The sequence below is a fragment of the Ahaetulla prasina genome, chromosome 7, assembly GCF_028640845.1.
Source record: "Ahaetulla prasina isolate Xishuangbanna chromosome 7, ASM2864084v1, whole genome shotgun sequence".
In the NCBI taxonomy this organism is placed as follows: Eukaryota; Metazoa; Chordata; class Lepidosauria; order Squamata; family Colubridae; genus Ahaetulla; species Ahaetulla prasina.
Window position 1 is genome coordinate 77,463,859 of NC_080545.1, and position 27,643 is coordinate 77,491,501.

Consider the following 27,643-nt stretch of genomic DNA (forward strand, 5'->3'; position numbering starts at 1 on the left):
TCAGAATTGCCAGACAATCAGTAACCCAAGTGGTGCTTGATATCGAGACTTTGGAGGAAACAGAGAGGTGAAAATATGGGACCGTGCAGGAAGAGAAAAGCTTTCACGGAGGAGAAGGACGCTGTTTTTCTGAGGAGGAAGATCACCCTTACTCGGGCCATTGCGTTGGCTGTAGGCTCCATGGTGGGCAGTGGGATCTTCATTTCTCCTAAAGGGGTATTGCAAAACTCAGGCAATGTAGGGGTCTCATTACTTGTATGGCTCGCTTGTGGGATTCTGTCTCTGTTTGGTGAGTTGTGTAGCTTTCATTTTAAAAAAAAAATGTTGATTTTTACATCCTGAGGAACTCAAAACGTTAAAAGATAGCTAGATGATAGATGAGGGGGATAGGGGTGTGTGTGTGTGTGTGTGTGTGTGTGTGTGTGAAAGAGAGAGAGAGATGAGATGATGATAGATGATAGATAGATAGATAGATAGATAGATAGATAGATAGATAGATAGATAGATATAGATGATAGATATAGATGAAGAGAGAGAGAGAAAATAGAGATAATGATAGAGATAGATTGAGAAAGAGAGAGAGAGAGAAAAGAGAGAGAAATAGAGATAGATAATGATAGGTAAAAATGATAGATAGATAGATGATAAATTCATTTTAAAAAATGAAATGGGAAGAGGGAGAATCTAATATTTGAGCTGATGTGGAATATGTGGCTCATTGGTGCAATGCTGCCGGTTTAACAACTGGTTCAGTGAGCATGTGCTTTGCATGCACACACACGCTTCGCGTGTGTTATGTGCCTAAGGCAGTTGTGCGCAGCACTCAAAAAGGAACATTTAGAAGCTCAGCCGCTTACCTTCCAGGTCAGCAATGGTGAGTAGAACAGCGAGGGAGGGGAATCAGCTCTGCCGCGTGATTGAGATGAGCTACAAAGCAGGAATAAAGGACAGGATAGAGCAGGGGCAGGTGGGCGAAGTCTACTGATTTTCAGCGCTACCAGTTTGCCTGAACTGGTCCGAACCGGTTGAATTCCACGTCTGACCAGGCTGCTGATCTCCATTTGTGTGGTTCTTCTTTTTTAAAAAAAATCGCACATTGCTAGGTATCCCTCCAAATAAAAGGACGTGATCCAATTGAAACTTATCTTATGAAAAGTAAAGCAGATGGCCAGCCTATACACCTGTTAGTAAGTCAGACTGGCAGTTTGGTGTAGCCCTCTAAAATTGCACACAGTGCACCTGGCATAGCAATGCTTCACAGTACTGTATAACATTTTCACAAGTAGCTGAAAGGAATACAGGCAGTCCTTGAGCCCAAAATTTCTGTTTCGAAGCAAGACAGTTGTTAAGTGATTCTCCCCCCCCCCCATTTTATGACCCTTCTCACCACAGTTGTTAAGCGAATCACTGCCGTTGTTAAATTAGCAACACCGTTGTTAAGTGAATTTGGCTTCCCCATTGACGTTGCTTATCAGAAGGGTTTAAAAGGTGATCACATGACTCTGGGACACTGAAACCGTCAGAAATATGAACCAGTTACCAAGTATTTGAATTTGGGTCACGCGACCATGTTGATGCTGCAACAGGCGTAAGTTGAAAAATTGTCACTTTTTTCAGTGCCATTATAACTTTGAATGGTCACTAAACAAATGGTTGTAAGTTGAGGGCATGTGGAGTGTGGACTCTCTAATACAGGTCTCCTCGTACACCATGCCCTGCCCAAATCTTATAAATCTGACTGCTACAAAAATATGCTTTGGAATCTACTCACAGCTTTCCAGCGAGGTATTTTCTGTCTAAATAGGATGCAGAAACATGGATGAAAGAATAGGAGATAGCCTTTTATATTAGAAACCATTTTGAATCCTGACTGCATTTTTAATACCTGTTTTGCCATCATGTACCGTATTCTTTTTATGATGGTTTAAGCTTTGGAGTGGCTAGGGAACAATAGCAAAAGAGAAACTATTTTAAATAAAACGATTGAGCTGTAGATCTTGAGGTAAAAATCCCCCTCCCTCCCGAGCAATCTTGTGTCATTCATTTTGTTTTGATTCAAACTATTTCATAGTTGTTGGTGCACAGTTTGCGCCATTTGAGGTGCTTCCAACTGCTTGGGGGCGGGATGTAATATATTCACAGTGATAATTACTGCATCTTTCCAGAAATCAATTTCATCTCATTGTGTTCACTTAGTTATTCACTGGGGTGAAAATTACTATCCAATCTTTTCTGGTCCAAGGGTCACTTTTGCTCTTTTAATAGTTTACCGGTGAATCATTTCCAAAACTGGGATGCTGATAAATTCAAACCACCAGATAAACAAAACAAAAACTGAGGGACTATCTTAGGGCCAAAATACCCTCTGAATTTGGTTTCATTTACTTTGAAATACAACAAATTATTAAGGATTACTTCCCAGTTGTTTTATTTCACTCTGTGTTACATTAAACTTTACAGGTACTAATAGTTTCAATACAAGGGTGTCCCTAGTTTAAAATGTGACAGTGGTGAACAAGATAAGGTGTTAGGACCAAATATGGCTCATTATGGCCCTAAATGTCCACATTACATGTGGAGAAAGATCTATTGAGTTCAGTGAAGCTTTGTCCCAGGACAATGGGCATGACTTACAACTCATTTTGTTGTTGTTGTTGAATTCCAGGTGCTCTGTCCTATGCAGATCTCGGAACATGTATTACAAAGTCAGGTGGGCATTATATTTATCTTTTGGAGACTCTAGGACCATTGCCGGCTTTCCTCCGATTGTGGGCTGAATTTATTATGATACGGTAAGGATGTCTTTTCTTTCCCTTCCTTCCTTGTCTAAAAAGGAAGGAATGCCAGATGATGGGAAGATTTATTGGGAGCTTTGTCTCTTTAAATCTCTCAATGGGGCATGTTCCAGCTGTGTTTTTAAAGGCAGACAGCTGGTGAATGGAGCACCACTGAGATCTAACAAATGTTTGAAAGGAGGGAGGGGGGGAAGCATCTGAGAATGACAGGGAACAGTGGGGAAGAACGAAGAATGGAAGCAATAATAGAGAAAGCTCTAGGGAGACTCCAGATCAAAAAACAATCACAAACCAAAGACCTTTCCCTTTCAGTCATAAGATGGATGGTTTTCTTCATTTCTTACGGGGCAGATATCACTGCTCTGCTTGCAATAAACTAAAGGCCTGCCTCTCTGGCTCTATAAAAATCAATTTGGGATTGATTGAATGACACTGTCCTCCCCCTCCAAGCCAGATCACTCCTCGATCAACTGAACTGTCTTCCAGGGAACATCTGGGAGCTACAGACTTGAAAGAGATTCCAGCAGCTGGTGGATGACAAGTCTTGCATCTATAGAGTAGAGCCACTCCCACTGCAGGCCAACACAATAATTCTGCATCACCTCACCTTGGTCAGAACAATCAATCCAGATTCCAGATTTATTTCCTTTCAGCAGAGTCCATAGACAGAGTATGGTTAAAAAAAACCAAGATGGAGATTGTACTGTTGCATCAAAACTTTAGCTTTTTTTTATATGTAACATATATATAAAATGGATGTATCTATAATCCCACGGTCTCTTGACTCTTTTGACCATATACTAAGGACAATTGTGTTCCTTTTCTTTTTGTTATTATGTTATCGTAAAGATCGTAAGCCAGAAGAATGTGAAGAGGATAGCACACATTGTAAAAAAACTATTATTAATATGTTAAAATTATTAGTCTGATATGATTTGTAACATTGTACTGATAATTTAGTGTGTTGGCTGAAGCTAATGACTTGGACTTTGCATTTAGTTATGTGATTTATCTACTGACTAAAACCTGCTAGGCTCTAGGTAGCTTATAGAATTCACAATATAAACTAAAATACAAAAGCAATATTTAAACATTAAATGATATAGTATTTTTAATTTAAATATTAAGAACAATAAAAAATGACTAAAACCAGAAGTGGCTTATTCCACTGTAACTGAACCAAACCATGACTTGGAGCAAGGTGTGGACCAAGTCCACCACTTTGATTAAATGATAAACTTTGGTCTGCCACACATTAGAAGTAGACATTTCTCATTGTTTCATTCTCCTCATAGAGGAGAAAGGATGTGAAAGATTTGAGTTCTTCTCATGTTACTTACGGGCCGGGTTATTTACGGGACCGCCTGCTGCTACCGAATACCTCTCACCGACCCGTGCGCTCTCACAGAGAGGGACTCCTCGGGGTGCCGTCGGCGCGACAGTGTCGTCTGGCGACACCCAGGGGAAGGGCCTTCTCTGTGGGGGCTCCCGCCCTCTGGAACGAACTCCCCCCAGGACTTCGTCAACTTCCGGACCTCCGAACCTTTCGCCGCGAGCTCAAAACTCACTTATTTATTTGCGCTGGACTGGGTTAGTTTTTTATGGGTTTTTAATGGGTTTTATTGATGGGTTTTTAATGGGTTTTTTAATGGGTTTTATTGTTTGCTAAATTTTAATTGCGGCCAAATTGAATAAGTTTTTTAGTGGTATTTTAATAGTATTTATTTTGTAATAGGACTGTTTATTTTATCTGGCTGTAAACCGCCCTGAGTCCTTCGGGAGAAGGGCGGTATAAAAATTTAAATAATAAATAAATAAATAAATAAATAAATGTTTTATCCAGTCTTCCAGATAAATATTTCTGAAAGCAGACACTATTTTCACTTCATTTCACAAGTGAAAATCCACAAGTCCTCAACAGAAGCAAAGATTAGAGAAACCAACAAAAAAGTGAAAGATTTGTATCTGATATTCTGTCATTTCTAATTTTTATATTCCAGCCCTGCAAATATAGCTGTGGTGTCTTTGGCATTTGGTCGATACCTCATTGAGCCTTTCTTTGCTTCTTGCCATGTCCCTCCACTGGCTGTGAAATTGGTCACAATGGCGGGAATTAGTGAGTATCAGTGAATGCAAGATCAAAGTACTTGTAGTTTATTATCAATAAATGAGTATTTACTATCCAATCTTGAGTATCAATGGGTTTTTTGTTTTAAGTATCTTGCTCTGAAGTAAGATAAACAACTGGAAGATTTAATAGCTACCTACTGCAGAATGATTCTGATCAAATCTATGAAGCTTGATTTTACAGGAATAGTTGATGTACAGAAATAGTTTATTTATTTCTTTATTTTGTCATAACAATATATGTAGGTATCATACAAAAAGATTATATAATATATAAACACATATATGGGTAAATATAAGGAGGTATAAGCATATATGTATATAGGAAGAAGAAAAGAAAAACAATAGGACAGGAACGGTAGGCACGTTTTGTGCGCTTATGCACGCCCCTTATGGTCCCCTTAGGAATGGGGTGAGGTCAATAGTAGACAGTTTTTGGTTGAAGATTTTAGGATTATGGGAAGAGACCACAGAGTCAGGTGAAGTATTCCAAGCACTGATGATTCTGTTACAGAAGTCATATTTTCTGCAATCTAGATTAAAGCGGTTGACATTAAGTTTAAATCTATTGGTTGCTCTAGTATTATTGCAATTGAAGCTGAAGTAGTCTTTAACAGGAAGGACATTACAATAGATGATTCTGTGAGTTAAACTTAGGTCTTGTCGTAGGCGACGGAGTTCCAAGTTTTCTAAGCCTAGGATTTCAAGTCTGGTGGGATAAGGTATTTTGTTGTTTTCAGAGGAATGGAGAACTCTTCTTGTAAAATATTTCTGGACACGTTCAATTGTATTGATGTCAGAGATGTGGTGAGGGTTCCAAACAGGCGAGCTGTATTCTAGAATTGGTCTAGCAAATGTTTTATATGCTCTGCTTAGTAGTGTGGTGTTGATGAACACAGAATCCAAAACTTGTTAAGTTGATGTCTCACTTTCTATTTCTAACATGTAATCAGGGTAGGGCAGAGTGAAAATCCTGTAGCAATGATTAGTACAAACTTAGCTCATTTATTTTGACTATGGGTTAACAAAGATGATAAACAATGATATGTTTCATTTGGTTTTGGTGAAAACAGGCTTTGGCAATTTGTAAACCAGGTTTTCTCCTTCATGTTTTATCTGTATTCAGCCAATAGTGGTTTGTTCAACCAGCTATTGTTTAGCCTGATTTGTGAACTCAGTAATTTTTCTCAGTCCTCAGGATTTTTATCAACCCTACTTGTTGAAGGGGATTTTTGTATTTGTCCAGATGTTCATTTTTTTTCTTTTATTGTTTTCTTCTCTTTTAAAGTAAAGCTGTCTATTATCACTCTGAAATCAGGCAGCCTCTAAATATAATAAATAAAAAGAAATATAAATCCCTTTGTTAATAGAAATATCTATCATTTTCCCAGATATCAATAAGTTCATGCAGATGCTTCAAACTGTGCAGTCTCTCAAATATTCAGAACTGTCATATGATTTTCATAAACTTGTTCCATCCACACATATAACTGGGTATATTTAAAACACACATTAGAACCAAATTCACCCAGCATTCAAGGATGCAATTACTTTTTGTTCAGCCCCAATATTAGAACCCTATTTAATTTATAAGCCAATATTTTTATGATTATATGAGCCCTGGTGGCGCAATGGTTAGAATGCAGTATTGCAGGCTAATTGTGCCCACAGTCGGGAGTTTGATCCTGATGGGGCTCGAGATTGACTGAGCCTTCCATCCTTTCAAGGTAAAATGAGGCCTCAGATTGTTGGGGGTAATATTTGCAAACCTCTCAGAAAGTGCTGTAAAGCACTATGGGGTGGTAAATAAATCTAAATGCTATTGCTATTTAGAGTAGGATAGGATAGGATAGGATAGGATAGGATAGGATAGGATAGGATAGGATAGGATAGGATAGGATAGGATAGGATAGGATAGGATAGGATAGGATAGGATAGGATAGGACAGGACAGGACAGGACAGGACAGAATAGAATAGAATTTTTTATTTGCCAAGTGTGATTGGACACATAAGGAATTTGTCTTTGGTGTATATGCTCTCAGTGTACATAAGGAGTATAAAATACATTCATCAAGAATAAAAAGATACAACACTTAGTGATAGTCAAGGTTACTAATAAGCTATTAAATCATACTAGGAAACAAATAAAACAATATAAATTGAAAGACACAAGCAACATGGATATAGTCATAAGTGGGAAGAGATTTTATTATTATTATTAATCGTATTTATATACCGCCCTATCTCCCGAAGGACTCAGGGAGATTGTCTTGTTTGCTTGCAGAGCCAAATCAGTTATGGAGGTGCAGATGACAGACTCAATAATTTGCCTGTAGAACTGGATCAGCAGCTCCTTGGGCAGTTTGAGCTTTCTGAGTTGGCGCAGAAAGAACATAACATAATAACAGAGTTGGAAGGGACCTTGGAGGTCTTCTAGTCCAACCCCCTGCCCAGGCAGGAAACCCTACACCATTTCAGACAAATGGCTATCCAACATTTTTATTTTTATTATCCACAACATTCTTTGTTGTGTGGTTTTTTTTTATATTAGGTGTCCATTGTATGTCTTGAGATATGATAGAACCTAGAAACCTAAAGGACTCTACTGTTGATACTGTGTTGTCCAGTATTGTAAGAGGTGGTAGTATAGGAGGTTTTCTTCTAAAATCAACCACCATTTTACGGTTTTGAGTGTATTTAGTTCAAGATTGTTCTGGTTGCACCACAAGGCTAGTTGTTCAACCTCCCATCTGTATGCAGATTCATTGTTGTCTTGAATGAGACCAATCACTTTTACTATGTCTTTTTTCTTGCTTCCCCAAAGGCCTTTTCAAACTCTCCCTCAGTTCTCTTCTCCATTTATCCTCCATCTCTCAACCTCCCAACCCAACTAGACCTATATGAACAGAGGTTCAATTAAATCCTCTGAGTTAATTAAATCCAGAGAGTTAATTAAATCCTCTAATTGTTCTAGGTTAGAGGAGAGCTATGCTGAGCTCTAATTTCCCCTACCTGATATTAACGTCTATATAATTCTTTTCCATTCTTTGTATTTTATCTTATTTATTTCTTTTCTATTTCCAGTCTTATGAAACAATACTGAACATTTTATAACTACAAGCCATCCTGTAAGTTCCTAATGCCAGAAAATTTTTTTTACCCTATTTTTTTCTTTAAAAGATATATCAGTTCTTCAGTATATAAAAGTATATCATCTCTGTTAATTCTTCATGCATTCTTTATAAAATAGTCTTGTTAAAATTCTATTCATCTCTAGAAACATAGAAAAAGTCATTCTTTCTTGTGGTTGAAATAAAACTAGCTTGAAAGGAACCTCCATTTATACCTTATTCCACTTTTTTATAGTTCTTCTGTGAAAAATTTGAAAGCTTTTCTTCTTTGTAACATGGCCAGATAATAACTTTTGGAGATAAAATATACAATTAATCAGTCTTTTTTACATGTTCCCTAATTGCAAAATCATTCCTTTTATTCTGATCCTGGGTATCGGTTTAACGTCTGTAATATCTTTTTGAACTCTTCAAGTATCAAACACATTTTTTGTAGAGACAACAGAAGTGTGGGCAACTTCTGAAATTTGAGAAGAAAATTATTTTCACTGAATTTATTAGCAACATATCTACCGACATCTGTTGGATCATATTAGCTAACTTAACACATTCCACCTTAATATCTGTTCAGTTGCTTAATTAGTTTTACTATGGAATCAGTTTGAAGTTTCATCCTGAACAGTGATCAATTTTTGTGCACTCCATCAGAACATTCTGAATGTTCATGTAAGCTTCTGCCTTTTGTGAATTATCTTTGTAAGTTATCTTTTTTTACTACAAATATTGCCAATCAGTTGGATATAGTCAAATGAAAACAGTGGAAAAGCTGGATTGGTAACAACAATCAGTTCAAAACACCATCTTCTCCAGCGACTAGCCATCCCTCACCTCCACCACCAAGATAATCCTAAATTGATATTTCCTCCTCCAAAGGAAAGTTAGACAGAAAATTATTCAGTAATCCATGATTGAAATCCATGGCTTAGTGCAATGTGTGAATAAGAAAGTAATTTGAATCCAGCTTCTTCCTGTGTTCAGCTTAAAAGCTACTATTTGACACCATTAAAATCTTAGTACATACTAGATCCTTATTTACTTAGGAATTATAATGGTTACATTCATGCTGCAAAAACATGTATAAACTCTTGGCCTATAAATACCCTATAACCGTGATGGCGAACCTATGGCGCGCATGCCAGACGCAGCGCCCTCTCTGATGGAATGTGTGCCGTCACCCCAGTTTAGCTCCACTGCACTTGTGTGCAAGCCTCCTAGTGGCCAGCTAGTCTGCGGGTGTCTGTCGTGAATGCGCGGGGGAAGGGGGCATGCAGAAGGCATGCGCAGGGGGACTCAGATGGGGGGTCATGCACACATGTGTGGGGTGCATGCAGGGGCGCATGTGCATGTGGGGGGCAGATGTGCGGAAGCTGCTCATGCATTGTATTTTGGGGGTTCGGGCACATGCACACACATTGCGCACGCATGCACGCTTTGGGCACTTGGTCCGGAAAAGGTTACCCATCACTGCCCTATAATGTGATAGCTTTGCCCATAAAAGGTTTATTGCATGGATAGTCCCCTCAAGTTGGTGTAGAATTTGTGGAACATATATATAAGCACCTTGATGGATCATTCAGTGAGTGGGTGATGTGAAAGAAGGAAGGAAGGAAGGAAGGAAGGAAGGAAGGAAGGAAGGAAGGAAGGAAGGAAGGAAGGAAGGAAGGAAGGAAGGAAGGAAGGAAGGAAGGAAGTTAACTCTTTGGAATGTAGTTGCTTATTCAAGGCAGATCAAAGACACTTCTTTGCATAAATCTATTAAACAACATTGGAAAGATCAGTCAACCAATATGCAGCAGCATATTTTTTGCTATGTATAGCTAGCTAGTATTTTCATTAGTGTTTTTTAAAAAACTAAATAAGAAAGAAGAGTTTCAAGAAATCTGATCAATGTTTAATTATTTTGTTAATCTTTTAGGCCATTTTCTTTTTATTTCATATTTCTTATTCTATAATGTTGACCCAGTATGCATTCTTTCCTATTGCTTAGCTTAATATAATAGTTTAAAAGATCTCACTTGCATAATTTTGAAGGTAAATGGCTTGCAGCAAGGGAATTTGGCTTGCTTTCAGGCTTACGGAGTGCTCTTATCCAAACTGATTGTTATCACTTTCTTTGGGTTTGCAATTATGATATAGGAAAGCCCTACCTGAAAGCATGATTAAATCGGCTTATGAAGCTCTGATCATTTTTCTCTCTCTCCCAATTCAGCCTTAGCAATAGTCCTGAACTGCTGGAGTGTGAGTTGGGCTGCCAAAGTACAAACAGGACTCACTGTTCTGAAGATGGTCACCGTGGGTCTAATTATTGTTCCTGGGATCTTGGCTCTTGGAAATGGTAAGAAGGTTTGGACCGGTTTGGGCAAACGGGTAGTGCCGATGATCAGCTGGCCCCGCCCACCCACCCCCGACCTATCCTGTCCTTTATTTCCTTCTTTCTGGCTCAACTGATTTGTGCGGCACTGCCGATTTCCGCACTTCAGCTGTTCTACTTACCGGGGCTGCCTTAGAAGGTAAGCAACTACGCTTCAAATTCCTGTATTTTGACCACTGCGCGCAAGCGCGCGCTCACCGAACCAGTTGTTAAACCGGTTGCATCCCACCACTGTATAAGACTAATGAGAAATCTCATGAGGAATTAGTTGAGAGGGAGCATCAGAAGAAACGGAAGATGCCAAAATTATATAAAAAACAAAAAACCCAATAGCTATTGGAAAGATAAAGGAAAGAGATCAGGGTTGTGTTTGATCTTGGGGGCCTGGGGGAGCATGGCTGGGGGTGGGCATGGCTAGCTTGATGTCATTCATGTTGGAGGCACCTGTGGCAGCCCAAACTCTCCACCAGTGATAACAGGCTACCGAGCTCCATTTTTGGGTGGAACAGCCTCCTGCAACCCTCTGCCATCAAAAACAGAGCTTGGTGTTTTCATTGGCAGAGTTACCACATGCTGGTCCTTCGCTTTTTCCAGGCGGGCCAGATCTAAGCACCTTGAGTTTGATACCCCTGGTCTAAGATGCCAAGAGCCTTTTTGTTGTTCTTAAAGATTCACGCATGCATTGAACTAATATAATTTCAGGTAGCTCAGCTTTCTTATTCTTTTCCAGAGATATACCACTACAACCCCCAGAATTCCACAAAGCTATATTATTAGATTCCAGCTTTTAGTCTCTACTAACATGGTCACTGTTTAGGGTTTTTAAGAAGAGACTAGACAGACACTTATCTGAAACAGTATAAGTAATAATAAATAATAATACTTGGTTGATACCTAGAACGCTGGCAGCAACCCATATCAACCATTAACACCAGTCAGTGGTATCTGTGATGCATTTGTGAATGTTCAGTTGACCGAGTTTCATGTTTAATGAATAAAGTAAATCATCATCATCATCATCATCATCATCATCATCATCATCATCATCATCATCATCATCATCAATCCTAAACACTTGGGAAGTGTTCGACTAGTGATTAGTGATACGAAATCCAGCATAGTTATCTCGTTTGCTGTGTATACTGTCATTTTGTGATAATAATACAAAATGATGATAATAATGATGATGATGATGATGAAAAGTTCTCTTATTGTTTAATTTCCTTGCCAGACACTGATGTTGATACTTTCTGTCTCTCTCTGTCTTCCAATTACTCTACAAGCATATTGAAATATTGTCATGCACAACAACTTCATTTCTTACAGGGTTGTCCATAGATATGGTGCAAAAAAAAAATCAAGATGATGGCTACAATGATGAAACTGAAGCTCCGTCTATTTATGTGCAACACAATCATAAAAAATATACAGAACTTTGACTGCACCATCATCAAGTGTTGTTTTTTTTAAAAAATCATACCTTGTGGATACCCCAATATCTTCAGAAGGTCTATGGGAGAGGGAGAAGGAAAGCACTATAAGAGAATAAGAATGTATCTATGGTGGTTTTTCTTTAAAGAAGAGGGCTATTGATTTAGGTAGCCCTTAAATTCCAGGAACCTTTTACCTGGTTCTCTTGTTCAGGTATGGGGATGTGGTGGCTCAGTGGATAAGATGGTGAGCTTGTCAATCAGAAGGTTGGCAGTTCAGCAGATCGAATTCCAAGTGCTGCATAACGGGGTGAGCTCCCATTACTTGTCCCAGCTTCTTCCAACCTAGCAGTTTTAAAGCACGTAAAAAATGCAAGTAGGAAAATAGGGACCACCTTTGGTGAGACGGTAACAGTATTCCGTGCGCCTTTGGCATTTAGTCATGCCGGCCACATGACCACGGAGACGTCTTCGGACAGCGCTGGCTCTTTGGCTTTGAAGCGGAGATGAGCACTGCCCCCCTAGAGTCGGGAACAACTAGCACATACGTGCGAGGGGAATCTTTACCTTTACCTAAATTCCAGGAAGGTTAGATTTTTATCTGGTTCTCTTGTTCAGGTAATACCAAAGCCTACATTAGAAAGATGCTAATTATAAGAGTCCTTGACCTACCTTATAATTTAGTGACCGTTCAAAGTTACCACAGCAGTGAAAAAGATGACTTATGACCATTTTTCACACTTACGACCATTGCAGCATCCCTATGGTCATATGATCAAAATTCAGAGGCTTGGCAACTGACTCACTCATACTTATGACGGTTGCCATGTCCCAGGTTCATGTGATCCCTGTTTGCAACCAGCAGATGTCAATGGGGAAGGCAGATTCACTTAACGACAACTAATTTAACTAATTTAACAACTGCAGTGATTCACTTAAAAACTATGGTAAGTAAAATGGGACAAAATTCACTTAACAAATGTTTCACTTAGCAACAGAAATGCTGAGCTCAATTGCAGTCATAAGCTGAAGACCATCTGTATTGCTTGTTACAACAAAGGGGGAAAACGTGTCTTTTTTTTTTTTAAAACTAGGTCATCATGAAAATTTCCAGGATAGTTTTGACACAAGTTCCTTAACACTTGAAAAGTTGCCTCTTGCTTTTTATTCTGGGATGTTTGCTTATGGAGGATGGTAAGTTTCTAAATTATGAACTTTTTAACTTTTTCCTTCTTAAATGGTAGAAGGGACATTGATGCACTGTCAGCGTTGTAACTCAATTTTTTTTTTAAAAAAAACCCACTATTTTGGAAATCATTACATGTCATCAACTTTCACAAAATTCATAGCAAGATGCAAATATCATGTTAAACCATATGACTGGTTTGCTTTTATTTTTTAAATTATTTATGCGGACATGCCAAAGATAATTTTCCTGGGATTTGAGTTTAGCATATTTTATGAGCAAACAGAATTGTTTGTATACTAGGGATTATGAGTTCCTGCAATATAGAAGAGGGCCATGAAAATATTTGCAGATCCCTCGCATCCTGGACATAAACTGTTTCAACTCCTACCCTCAAAACGACATTATAGAGCACTGCACACCAGAACAACTAGACACAAGAACAGTTTTTTCCCGAAGGCCATCATTCTGCTAAACAAATAATTCCATCAACACTGTCAGACTATTTACTGAATCTGCACTACTATTAATCGTTTCATAGTTCCCATCACCAATCTCTTTCCACTTATGACTGTATGACTATAACTTGTTGCTGGCAATCCTTATGATTTATATTGATATATTGACCATCAATTGTGTTGTAAATGTTGTACCTTGATGAACGTATCTTTTCTTTTATGTACACTGAGAGCATATGCACCAAGACAAATTCCTTGTGTGTCCAATCACACTTGGCCAATAAAATTCTATTCTATTCTATTCTATTCTATTCTATTCTATTCTATTCTATTCTATTCTATTCTATTCTATTCTATTCTATTCTATTCAAGTAGTAGTTGGGCAGTGCATTAATAACCTTAATATTCTCATTGCAGTGTGTCTGCTATTTTTCCCTAAATGTATCGCAAACTTGTTTTTTAAAGCTATGAGCTGCCTTTTTAAGGTTGACAGAGCCTGTCTGAATGAACTGTGAATTCCATTTCTGAAGACAGAAACTGACTTTAAATTATAAAGGCATTTTTGTAATTGGCTTCATGCTGTTTATGTTGTTAGGCATTAGACAACAATTACAGCTCTCCTTGAAGATAAAATGCAAAGTCTGTACTAAAACAACCTATTTGAAGTGGATCAGAGCATATTTTGACCCTTATTTGTTTGCTTATTTCAGGTTCTATATAAACTTTGTAACTGAAGAAATTGTAAATCCTAAAAAGTGAGTGTGCAGCAATAATCAGCCATTTTGCATTTATTGTTGTTATCATATGTGACGTCTAGAGGGTGTTCTTGCCAAGGAAATTCAGTAGCTATGGATTATACAAACTACAAACTCAACCCAGGAGAGAACTAAACAATTAAAGAGGGGAGAGAAAGACTAGAAGACCCAGAAGTTTTGCAAAAATTTGCCGGACAACTTGAGAAATCATGGATGAAGTTGAAATGTTGTAGATGAGTAAAACTGAGATATTAGCAGTTGTTCAAGTCCAGGAATATGTTATATCTTTATATAATATATTGGATTTAAATATATATAATATAGAGTGGATTTATATGTCATGCCAATCCAATAGTGCTTGTCATGCACGTTCATGACTGGTGGGGGGTGAGCTTGTGACTTGTAACAGTTCTACTCTCAAGACTCTTTTGAAAAACTTTGCTACTCTGAGGTCAGAGGGTTGCAGACAGGACAAAATCCCAGGACAAAATCTGAACTTGGAACAAGGAGCTGGATGACAAAGAACTATCAAGTCCAGTACAATTCTTGGCACGTCCATCTGGTTTTCCTGTCTTTTTAACCAAAGGACTAGGATGAACCCAAAAGAATTATTAGGGCTTAATTGAAAGCCCATGCCTAACAGCTCCTATGTCTTGATTGTCTGCTCAAATCTGCAATCAGTCTATCAAATTTACCTGCTAACTTTGTCCAAGGGTTAGTGCTATCTGGAGCTATCTTAGAGTGCCATCTATTAACTTCTTCCATCAAAGATCTCCTTTTTCTCCCAGAGTTCTAATCTTGAAGACTCCATTATTCTTTGTTACTTCAGCAGTTCCTCTGAGTAAACTCCTATTCTCAGGTTTTATTTACAACCTTACGATGATAAAGTGATTATTTGGGATCCTGGACTATCTGCATGTCAGATTCATAGAAAGGTGTGGCCTCGTCTGGATGAACTTGGCCATTGTTTAATTTGATGCCATTTTTCTTCTTGCACTTAAATAGCCTTTCCAGTCTGCTTAGTAGAGTGAGTTGACCAGATTAGTAAGGAAATCTATTGGCATCACCAAAATTGCCATAATTAAAGAGCTGTTTCAATGGAGGCATCCAGGAAAATAAAAGAACTTATTTGGGGGCATCAGGACGAAAAGGGAAAGATAACAGGTTATGTTAACTGGTTGGCTTGCCTTCTACTTCTGTACAGCTAAGGCTAATAGTTTAATGTAGCCTACAGTTTAGGCTGTTATACAGTATGCAAGAAATTACCGTATGCTGGCAAAAGGGTTGAACATTTTTGTTGATTCCGAATCTCCTGTTTATGTAACATGCCTCACAGTTCAATGCTCTCCCCCTTCCTATTTACCATCTTGGTGAGGCCACTAGGTAAGGTCATTTGTTGGTATCCAGAATAACAGAGTTGGAAGGGACCCTGGAGGTCTTCTAGTCCAACCCCCAGCTCAAACAGGAAACCCTATACCATTTCAGACAAATGATTCCTAATCTCTTAAAATTTCTTATTAAAAACCTCCAGTGTTGGAGCACCCACAACTTCCAGCAGCAAGTCATTCCACTGATTGTGTCAGGAAATTTCTTCTTAGTTCTAGGTTGGTTCTCTCCTTGATTAGTTTCCATCCATTGGTTCTTGTCCTGCCTTCAGTTGCTTTGGAAAATACATTGATGCCCTCTTCTTCGTGGCAGCCCCTTGGATATTGGAACACTGCTATCATGTCAGCCTTAGTCCTTCTTTTCATTAAACTAGATATACCCAATTTCTGCAACCATTCTTCATATGTTTTAGCCTCCAGTCTCCTAATCATCTTTGTTGCTCTTCTCTGCACTCTTTTCCAGAGTGTCATCATCTTTTTCAATATCCAGTATCATCAGCACAACCAGCTATAAATCTAACCCCAGGGCCAGTCAGGAAATTCTGTCAAGCTTTGTGGGTTTGGAATGAGAGGAACACTTAAGCTCAAGTCTGAATGGCTGTGGATGTTTGGACCTCCTGTATCTGGAGTGGTTCCATTTTTAGTACTAAACAGGATTGCACTTCCCTTTTCAGGACTAGTGTGCAATGGGGGGGGGGTGTTTCTTACTCACAGATCCTGCTCAAGCATTAGCTAGAAGCTATAGCTTTGAGCGCTTTTACACAAATTCATGTAGTGCGCCAATTATTCCCATATCAAAATTGTCACAATTCATAAGTTGGTCATCTTGTGGTTGGACTGTTGCAACACATTTTATATGGGATACCCCTGAAGACTACTAAGAAGCTGTAGCAAGTCCAGACTGAAGGGGCACAAGCGCAAGCAGGCCTCAACGTGCCTATGTAACACCTCTGCTCTGGCTTTGCACCATTTGGCAGTAGGCTTGTAGGAATAATTCTAGTTATATACAGCTTAAATAATGGTTACCATGTATAAAGCCCGTCATGGCATACAGGCTGGTTAATCTGATGTTAGACATAGCCAAAAGGTAATGTACAATTATTGGTGGACCGTATTAAAATTAAGCTTTTGTTTTTCAGGAACATTCCTCGGGCAGTAATCGTTTCCTTAATTGTTGTTACAGTCTGTTACGTCCTTACTAATGTATCTTACTATGCTGTCTTGACACCGCAAGAAATCCTCAGTTCAGATGCAGTAGCTGTGGTGAGTGTACTTTCCTCATTATTTGCAATTCATTAAGTGCTGTTAGTAAAACCAGGAGCAAGAAGAGCTACTGGGGGAAAAATCAGATTTAATTCAAAAAATAACAAATTGAATGCCTAAAGTAAACACTGGTTTCATGGACTGTGAAACAAGCACACAAAGCATTCAGTAAAAAATGCTTTGTGTACCTAAAAATAATCAAAATTAAATGGTTTCCATAATATTAATGAATACATAGCTTCTTGTGGAATCAAACCTCAGGACACAAAACAACACAACACAAAACAAAACACAAAACAAAAGCCAAAGCTCACTGCTGTGTTTATTAGATGTACTTCCTGGAGGGCTGTCCTCCAAATCATGGCAGACACATTCTGCAGACAAAAAAATGCAGTCATATTTATCCATTTCAGAAAGGACGGGGAAATGCATAAGTAATACATATTCATAAGTAATAATGAATAGATTTCAGGCTACTTTCTGAGTCCGAATGAAGAAATTTGCATTCTGAGGTTCAGGAGTTCTAATGGGAATGCTCTTATAAAAACTTACAATAGACTGTTGTGAGCTAGAAGTTGCAAGGTCACATTCTTTATGTTTCAGTTTGTCTACTAAATAGCCTATTCATCTGAAAATTGATTTCCCCCATACTCTTCAAAGTAAAGTAATAATACATCTGTCTCTTTAGAATGATGGACGTGTATATCTTTGATATTTTAAATGTAAGCCTTTGAAAATGCCTTAAATTTCTACCACTTTACTATTCTGGAAAACATCTAGAAATTAATTGCTCCAAAACAAAAGTACAGGTATTCTCTAAGAAACACTTTAAGGCTCCATTAAATGAAAATTAACAACAAACTCAAGCAGGTAAAATCCTTTAAATATCTATGTCTCTATTTACAATGTTCTCCTACTGATCTATTCAAACGAGAGCTTCTAGTAAAAGTCTCCAAAGTGTCTCTTGCAATTAAAATATGCAGGTCAATTTGGTAACCATTATGTCCCAGCAGCTATTAAACTATTTAAAGCTAAAGTTCTTAGTTTGATGCTATATGGTACTCAGTTGCATATTTATGAGGAAGTTCCTAATTTAGAAGCAATCCAATCAAAATCTTGAAAAGCTTACAAGTTTATTCCATTTCCCATCCCCTGACACAATTAGAATTAGGATGCATTTCTCTTGGAGCTCGATTAAGATTTTGTTTTCCTAAATTTTGGTTGAAGCAACTCTACTGGGGTACTTCCTGTTGAATATGCAAGTAGGAGTGAGTCTTACATCAGCCTTCACTCATTGGTTCATTTTCCCCAGCGGGAAAATAAACAAGTGTCAGTAGCTGACAGGCTGGACAGCTCTCTGTAAAAGGAGCTGCACCATTGGGCAGTTCTCAGTTCGTAGTTATTTTTGTTGTTGTTCCTGTTGCCTGAAATAAATGATTTTACTTCACTACGATCATCCTGCCTCTCTGTTCATGTCCCCACCTAACACTTCCTTTAGTTTATTCAATTTGCTTGCTTAGTTCTCTTCCAATATAAGAAGACAAATTAATGACAATTTGGCATGTTGTGGTCTTGTCAACGCTACCTGCTTTGGGACTTGATAAAAACAGAGGATTTGGGATCTAGACATCCAAAATGCCAGAGTCAAACTCTCCCATCCCTTTCATAGCAAAATTATTCCTCCTCCTCAGTCTATCCCTACATATTTCTATCACATCTTATGTAATAGCAAGGTAGTTCCTTTAAGAGCAACAACTGGTAGATATATAAATATCCCGTATGAAAATTGAACTTGTTTCTGCTCAGATTGAGACATAAGAAATTGTTTCTCATATACATGAAAATATCCATTGTACACTCAAAAGTGATCAAATTAATACTTCCAATTGTTAATAACTCTTAATTGCCCATTGTAACCAGGAGGCACTTATCCTGAGATCTTCACAAATCTCCAAGGCTTTGCCAAATTCTTGTCAATATCTACAGCTATTTAAAAATGTCTGATTCTTCCCTCATGCTATCAATTGTTAGCTGCTAACTCTGTAGGCTTTTCTTGCAATTTTAAATTTTCCTTTTATAGTTATTGCATTATGTTCTGGTCTTTTGGTTGTATTTGAACTTGGACCATAAATAATTTTGGATGGATACTTGATTTATGATTTGCTATTGTTTTCCATTATACTGAATTAATTTCATGATTATTATGTGAATAATTGTAAACGAGGCCTTACAGTTACTAGAACTGAAGCAATGGATAAATGATATCATTTTTTAAAAAATCAATAAAATAAATTAATGAATATATTTGGAGATGTCCATTAACATTTTTTTTTAAAAAAGTTAATACTAAGCACTATATTTGTCTTGCCTTTTATTACTGTGCTAGTTCTCTTGAATGATACCTACCGAAAGAAAAAAATATGTAAAATAAAAGAGTAATAATTTCTTCTTCTAAATGTTATACAAATATATAAAGAGAAGGAAAAATAAAGATTCCTCATTTTTTTCCCTAGAGTTTCACTGATAAAGTTTTCAAGAACATTTCTTCTGCAATTCTAATCCTTGTAGCTCTCTCATGTTTTGGTGCTTTGAATGGAGGAATATTTGCTGCATCCAGGTAAAAACTTGAAAGTATTTTGAATAAATTGGATTCTCACTCTGGTTCCTGATTTATCAAAATAATATAAAGGTATCAAAATAAATAAAAAAATAACAAGGGAAAGAGTCACTGATATATACAAGAGGTATAGTATTAGAAATATACATTTTGGTTCCTTTTTTTCAAATAGCAATTTTATAGGGAAACTTTTAAATTCTAATAAATTATAGGAAAAACAAGCCATCACAATAAATCCTTAATATAAATAACGGACATATGTGTATATCCACATTCTTTAAAGAGATGAGATGGCTATAAAAAAATTATGTTAACGTTCTGATACAGTATAAAGAAAAACTTAATACAGCATTGAACACACTATAGTTCTTATACTGCCAAGTTTTTAAAAATCCAGCAAAGATACATATCATAAGTTTACATGTGCCACAAACCAGAGATGGTTGGACTCCAACAATATTTTTTTTAAAAAAATCACTAGCATTGCAGTGGGCATTTAAACAATCTTGCATTGTTCCAACTTTCAAGAACCAAAATATAATTCTATCACTGGATTTATGCATGATACTATTGGGTTTTTTAAACCATAGTCTGATGAACAAGTAATAGTTTGTACATAACTAAGACAATCAGCTATAGTTTACAAACAAGGATGAAATTAATTTTTGTGACTTCACTGTAACCAATACTACAAAACATTGGCTCTACTTAAAACTATCTTTATTATGTAGGATGCTGTTTGCAGCTGCGCGAGAAGGACAGTGGCCAGCTCTCTTTTCAATGATACACCTGGAAAGACACACTCCTGTCCCAGCTTTGATATTAATGGTATGAGCTTAAATTTCAGAATTCTACCTCCCTGTTCTTAAATGAAGGAACTAGCAATTTGAGAATGACGTCTACATATATCCTTTTTTTTTAGCAGAATCCTATGTTATGATCACAGATATTTTATTTTTCTAAATAATCCCCCCCCAAAGCCCTTCAGATAACATTTGGAACATGTTCTCATAATTAACATTCCCATCAGTTAGATAATTCAATTTAGAAGTTGTGTTTACCAAGTAATCCAAACTAAATTGGTTTCTCTGACCTGACCTATAATCAGGTCTAAATATCTGTCTTGAAAGAAAATTGTTGCTACTGTTCAATTTTGGTGGGTAAAAGGACTAAAAATAAATGTTTATATATCCTGTTGGTTTTTTTTCTTGACCCAGTTACCTTTGGTTTACTTGATGGTGTCCATTGGTGATCTTTATGGACTTTTGAACTTCTATAGCTTCTCTCGCTGGTTCTTCATAGGACTTACCACACTGGGATTCATGATACATTGCTTTCGACATCCAACAATACCAAGACCTTTTAAGGTAGGATCAATATCGAATTAGAAACCAGAGTTGTGCTTCTACCTTTCTGGAAGAAAGACATTAACATAGGAACATAGGAAGACATAGGAAGAAAAATAAAACACTGATTCAATTGAGACATAATGCAAACAAATGGTTTCTTGTCCAACACTCTTTCTAGTAATTCAGTGTTGTATCTATTTATATTCATGACCATCCTCATTCATTCATAATTATTTATCCTTTCCTTTCTTTCTGGATTGAAGCAAAGAAATAGAGATCCCTAAATCTTGACTGTAGTTTGCTAATGAAATATTTAAAACATAAAGTTCCAGCATTCTAGTTTACAATTGATTTTTAACCATTGAATATACATTTGTGTTTAATATTTAATCGGGATTAAATAGAACAATCATAATTACATATTGTAATTGTGCATTGTCAACAGAAACATCAATTTATGTTCTCATTTGAATTCCCATGTTCTCTGGAAATCAAACCAAAAGTAAACTAAGGATTTATATATACCGTATATACTCGAATATAAGCCGATCCGAGTATAAGCCGAGGTCCCCAATTTTACCCCAAAAACTGGGGTAAACTGGGGACTCGAGTATAAGCCGAGGGTGGGAAATGAGGCACCTACCGGTTGGGGAAACCCTCCCTCCCTCAGCTGAGAAGGCTGGCGGCTCCCCCGCCCCGCCCTCTCACTGCACCGGCAGGGCTTCCCCGCGCTAATGCAAAAGCCCGCCAAGTTTGCGCCGTCCGGTAAAATGTGAAAAAAAGAAAAGAAAAAAAACTCGAGTATAAGCCGTATATACTCGAGTATAAGCCGATCCGAGTATAAGCCGAGGTCCCAATTTTACCCCAAAACTGGGGTAAACTGGGGACTCAGTATAAGCCGAGGTGGGAAATGAGGCACCTACCGGTTGAAACCCTCCTCCCTCAGCTGAGAAGGCTGGCGGCTCCCCCGCCCCGCCCTCTCACTGCACCGGCAGGGCTTCCCCGCGCTAATGCAAAAGCCCGCCAAGTTTGCGCCGTCCGGTAAAATGTGAAAAAAAGAAAAGAAAAAAAAACTCGAGTATAAGCCGTATATACTCGAGTATAAGCCGAGGGGCTTTAAAAAAAAAAACTCGAGTATAAGCCGTATAGACCCGAGTATAAGCTGAGGGGGCGGTTTTCAGGACAAAACGTGCTGAAAACTCGCTTATACTCGAGTATAAGCCGTATATACTCGAGTATAAGCCGAGGGGCTTTAAAAAAAAAAACTCGAGTATAAGCCGTATAGACCCGAGTATAAGCTGAGGGGACGTTTTTCAGCACAAAAAACGTGCTGAAAAACTCGGCTTATACTCGAGTATATACGGTATATATTGTTCTTCCTCATGTTGTAAACTTTATAGTTGCTTGCATGTTTAAAGATGGCCTGTTGGTTACCTTCTCACTCATTCCTTTAGGTGCCTCTGTTCTTCCCACTGGTATTCACAATAGCCTGTTTCTTCATTGTGGGGACATCACTATATTCAGATCCTGTGAACACCAGTATTGGATGTGCTTTAACTTTATCTGGCTTACCCGTCTACTATCTGGTGGTTCAGAAAACTAGAATACCAGGCTGTTGTACATCAAAGTTCAGTAAGTATAGCCAGGAATATTATATTGGGGAGATACCAGGTCATATGCTCACTACTCTGGCTACTTCATTGCATAGCTTTTACCTCTCTGCTCCATACCATTCTGTCCATGTGTTTCTTTGCACCCTACTTTGCCACTACTTGGGCAGTATAAGAAAAGGGCATAGGGTCAGGTTAACCTACAGAACAGGCTTCATCCTATCTCATCAGCCAGTCTCAATCCATCAGGAAGGGAAAGTATGCTACTGACCCCATCAATCAAATATTTTTGACTGGCGGGGTCTCGGAAAAGAGCAGTTGTGGGTTTCTATTTTTTTTACTATCGGTTCGCTGAGCATGGCAGGAGAAGGATACTGTAAAATCTCCATTCCCTCCCCACTCCAGGAGAAGGATACTGCAAAATCCCCATTTCCTCCCAATCAGCTGGGACTTGGGAGGCAGAGAATAGATGAGGGTGGGGCCAGTCAGAATTTTTACTATTGGTTGTCTGAACTACTCAAAATTTCCGCTACCAGTTCTCCAGAACTGGTCAGAACCTGCTGAAACCCACCTCTGGAAGAGAGCTTTCTCTGCTGCTGCCCCCACATTGTGGAACATCCTGCCCCCCGAGGTGAGGAAAGTCCCCAATCTCTTGGTCTTCCGCAAAGGGATCAGATCTTGGCTCTGAATCCTTATGGGGGAGGGGCACAGAGGACTATTCAACTGTGTGGCCTACATGAGAGCGCCCCTCCCCCCTTGTAATAACCGATGTTAAATCTTAGGATATTTACATTTGGTGTTTGTCATTAATATATAATTATATAAATTTTAATCCTAAATTGTTAAACATTAAATTGTAAGGTTAATTTTTATACATTGTTTTATTGATCATTTATATTCACAGCAAAGAACCCCCCTTTAAGTGAGATGGGCAGTTTAGAAAAATGAATTATAAATAAATAAATAAATAAATATGTGAAACAGCAAAAGCCAGCAGAAATAGATATCCTAAAGCTATATTGCTTAACATGTTAACATCTTTGGGGAAATGGGCCCCTCTTTGCCCCTTCTCAGACTTTCAAATATTTACCTTATTTGCCCATCATTCCACCAGTAGCAAAATGAGCAATAGATGTAGCAATAACCCATCCACCCCAAGACAGACCAGTTAGTTGTGAAGCTAAGCAAAGTTTCACTAGTCTTTGTTACCTAAAGATCATATATGATCTTAAGCTGAGGTGGCGCAGTGGTTAGAGTGCAGTACTGCGGGCTACTTCAGCTGACTGCTAGCTGCAGTTCAGCAGATCAAATCTCACCTGCTCAAGGCTGACTCAGCCTTCCATCCTTCCGATGTGGGTAAAATGAGGACCCAGATTGTTGGGGGCAATATGCTAACTGTGTAAACCACTTAGAGAGGGCTGTGAAGCACTATGAAATGGTATATAAGTCTAAGTGCTATTGCTATATAGACCAGCGGTGGGGAACAATGGCTCCTTTATGACTTGTGGACTTCCAACTCCCAGAATTCCTGAGGTAGCATGATTGGCTCAGGAATTCTGGGAGTTGAAATCTACAAGTCATAAAAGAGCCATCATTCCCCACCTGATATAGACCAACAAACAGAGATCATCCAGGGTAAAAAAGGAGACCCCAGCTTAGTCGGAAATTACAGACCGATCTCTTTGTGCTTCGTCACCTGCAAAGTCATGGAATCAATCATCAACCAATCCATTACCTCACACTTAGAAACTAACAACCTACTCTCCAATAAACAATTTGGTTTCCAGAAAAAATTATCATGTAACTTACAACTACTCCACTGTAAAAACATATGGACTACAAATCTTGATCAAGGCAAAACAATAGATGCAATCTACATAGACTTCTGCAAAGCTTTTGACTCAGTAGTACACGATAAACTTCTCCTAAAACTAAAATCCTATGGCATCTCAGGACCCCCTCACAAATGGATATCGGCTTTTCTGTCTAACAGACAACAAGTGGTCAAAATTGGCAATGCTTTATCAAATCCTGTTTCTGTCAAGAGTGGCGTCCCTCAAGGCAGCGTCCTTGGATCAACACTCTTTATACTATACATTAATGATCTTTGTGACCATATCTCAAGTAATTGTGTTCTGTTTGCTGATGATGTCAAACTATTTAACACCACAGACAATACATCTATCATTCAAAAAGACCTTGATCATCTAACCGCTTGGTCTAAAACTTGGCAACTCCAAATTTCAACCAGCAAATGCTCAGTCTTACATATAGGAAAAAAGAACCCAAACACTAAGTACATACTAGATGGACATTACCTTACAGATGACCCCATTCCCGTTAAAGACCTTGGAGTTTTCATGTCAAATGATCTAAGTGCCAAAGCCCACTGCAACTATATAGCAAAAAAAGCTCTAAGAGTTGTAAACCTAATCTGTAGCTTCTTTTCCAAAACACCACACTACTAACCAGAGCATATAAAACATTTGCTAGACCAATTCTAGAATACAGCTCGCCTGTTTGGAACCCTCACCACATCTCTGACATCAATACAATTGAACGTGTCCAGAAATATTTTACAAGAAGAGTTCTCCATTCCTCTGAAAACAACAAAATACCTTATCCCACCAGACTTGAAATCCTAGGCTTAGAAAACTTGGAACTCCGTCGCCTACGACAAGACCTAAGTTTAACTCACAGAATCATCTATTGTAATGTCCTTCCTGTTAAAGACTACTTCAGCTTCAATTGCAATAATACTAGAGCAACCAATAGATTTAAACTTAATGTCAACCGCTTTAATCTAGATTGCAGAAAATATGACTTCTGTAACAGAATCATCAGTGCTTGGAATACTTTACCTGACTCTGTGGTCTCTTCCCATAATCCTAAAATCTTCAACCAAAAACTGTCTACTATTGACCTCACCCCATTCCTAAGAGGACCATAAGGGGCGTGCATAAGCGCACAAAACGTGCCTACCGTTCTTGTCCTATTGTTTTTCCTTTCTTCTTCCTATATACATATATGCTTATACCTCCTTATATTTACCCATATATGTGTTTATATATTATATAATCTTTTTGTATGATACCTACATATATTGTTATGACAAATAAATAAAAATAAATAAATAAAAAGAAATAGGCCAGATGTTTAGTACAACACTAAAGTGGTTGCTAAATTTTTGTCATTTGTTGACCTGACAGGTGCTTTGTGTTTTAATTGTAATTATGCCATTGAGTACAGCATTGATTATAACAGATAAAAATTCTTACTGAAAATGTCAACACTAAAGCTGACATCATATTCATTATTATGCTAGTGCTTGCAGTCAAGGCATGAAGATGAAGAAGATATGGATTTCTTTATATAGTCTAGGACAGGGGTGTCAAACTGACTTTCTTGGAGAGCCGGATCCGCACTGTAGTTGTCCACCAAGGGGCAGGGGGAGGAGATGGTACGGACGCCCTCCTGCAGCACCCTGTTGGACAAAATGCCCGCAGCCTCCCAGTGCCCTCTTTTGGCCAGCAGGATGCTGCAGAAGGCCATCCAAGCTGAAAGCGGGCTGTGTGGGGGCCCCCTCCACAACCTGTTTTTGCTAGCAGAGGCACTGCAGGTTGATCCTTTACTATTTCCAGGCTGGCCCCGCAGGCCGGATCTAAGCACCCAAGAGGCCAGATCCAGTCCACAGGCCTTGATTTGACACCCCTAGTCTAAAACTACTGAATATATATGCAATAGAAATAACTTCTTATTAATATTCAGTCTATATATTTCTAGAGAGAAGAAAGAATATGTTCAGCAAAAAACGTAATAAATTCTTAGGTGAACTTTTTTCAGAACCTCTTCACCAATACATGCATATTGTGTTGCTGAAATTCAAATAAGCCACAAGCAGTTAATTGCATTAAAATTTAATTGCAAAATAGATAGTACCAAACAAAATAGGAATGTATTCACAAGGATATATATGGTTCAAGAGAGCTGTAGCTCATAAAAACATATGTCTTTTAATAAAACGTGCTAGCGTGAGAAGATGCCACCAAGCCAATATCTGAAGCAATCTAATTATTATTTTTTAACTGAAGGACATCAAACGATAGCTCTCTCAAAGGAAATCTTTTATTGTTTCTTCTTTGGAACTATTTAGACTCTATGACAGTGAAGCTACAGATCCTGATGAAGGTCACTCTTCAGGAAGTCCAGATGCATTGAAGGAGTATTGGAGGAAGGAAACCAGTATTTAGACTGCACAGAACCCGCAAACTCCTCACACTACTACTGTAAGAAACATGCCTCCAAGCCATTTTAAAGCAAGCAGCAAGAGATAAAATATGTGAGAATCTCTTTCCATGAGTTACCCCTTGTTTCATTTTGTCTTTTAAAGGTATAAGACTGATCTTCTTCTGCCCAGAAGCTTGAACAAGCGGTTTATAAGGAATAAAAATAAATCAAAACTCTTTATGAAAAACCCAACAGCAATATCTGCAGAAGCTTAAGCAAGTCTTAGTTCAGTATATATAGTAACCATAATATTCTTGTCCAATACATCACTTCCTTCTTATGACCACAATAAGGAATCTATTTCATAGGAAATGTGGATTTGCTTGTCCTAAAAATGTCCAACATTGCACAAAAGTATAGTAATAATTAGTTAATGAAAATTCAGTTCAAAAATGATGTATAAAATAGAGATTGAAAATGTTTCAAGGTTCATATTTTCACATCCAAAATATTCCAGCCTCAAAACCATTCCCAACTTTATCAGAAATGATCTGCCATTGGAACAGCCTGCTCTGACTCTACCCCCACCCCAAAAAAAATTGATTTCAGAGCCAGAATATTTTGCTAAGATTGGAATACTTCTGATGAGACTGATGTTTCTGAATCTGGCAATTTAAACCTTGAAACGATCTGCACACTGCTGCTACAGAGACATATGCCAAGTGAATATTCTATACATATGACCCTAAAAATTTAGGGCAAGTGTCACAATGATTTGTTTTAATGTTTGTTCTGCTGGTTTCTTTAAAAGTATACTTGTAAGTAATTTTTATAACGGAGGTAATCATATTTTTTAATTCCTTGACAATAATAAATTATAACTGTGCATTCCATTGTAAATAATTGCTTGTAAGCCTTAAAGAATGCTGAAACACTAG

General features: G+C 38.0%; 1 protein-coding gene across 2 annotated transcripts; it reads left to right on the forward strand.

Annotated features, from left to right (window-relative positions):
- LOC131202345 (cystine/glutamate transporter-like) lies at nt 1-27,098 on the forward strand. 2 transcript variants are annotated; one of them, XM_058191248.1, is made up of 12 exons: nt 1-289; nt 2,666-2,792; nt 4,796-4,911; nt 10,264-10,389; nt 12,950-13,049; nt 14,210-14,254; nt 16,779-16,902; nt 19,416-19,519; nt 20,251-20,347; nt 20,737-20,886; nt 22,323-22,500; nt 26,632-27,098. In XM_058191248.1, the coding sequence occupies exons 1-12, from the start codon at nt 76-78 to the stop codon at nt 26,694-26,696; spliced, it is 1,446 nt and encodes a 481-aa protein (XP_058047231.1). In that variant the 5' UTR covers nt 1-75; the 3' UTR covers nt 26,697-27,098. The 2 variants fall into 2 exon arrangements, with proteins under 2 accessions (XP_058047231.1, XP_058047230.1); XM_058191247.1 differs by lacking the exon at nt 26,632-27,098 and having other exon boundaries at nt 22,323-24,853.
- The last annotated feature ends 545 nt before the right edge of the window (nt 27,099-27,643 follow it).

Excerpts from the sequence above, each read along its gene's own strand:
- LOC131202345 (XM_058191247.1), top strand. The coding sequence starts at position 76 with ATGGGACCGTGCAGGAAGAGAAAAGCTTTCACGGAGGAGAAGGACGCT. Across the intron at positions 16,903-19,415 it reads GTTCAGATGCAGTAGCTGTG|AGTTTCACTGATAAAGTTTT; the intron begins GTGAGTGTACTT and ends TTTTTTCCCTAG. Across the intron at positions 20,348-20,736 it reads TCCCAGCTTTGATATTAATG|TTACCTTTGGTTTACTTGAT; the intron begins GTATGAGCTTAA and ends TTCTTGACCCAG.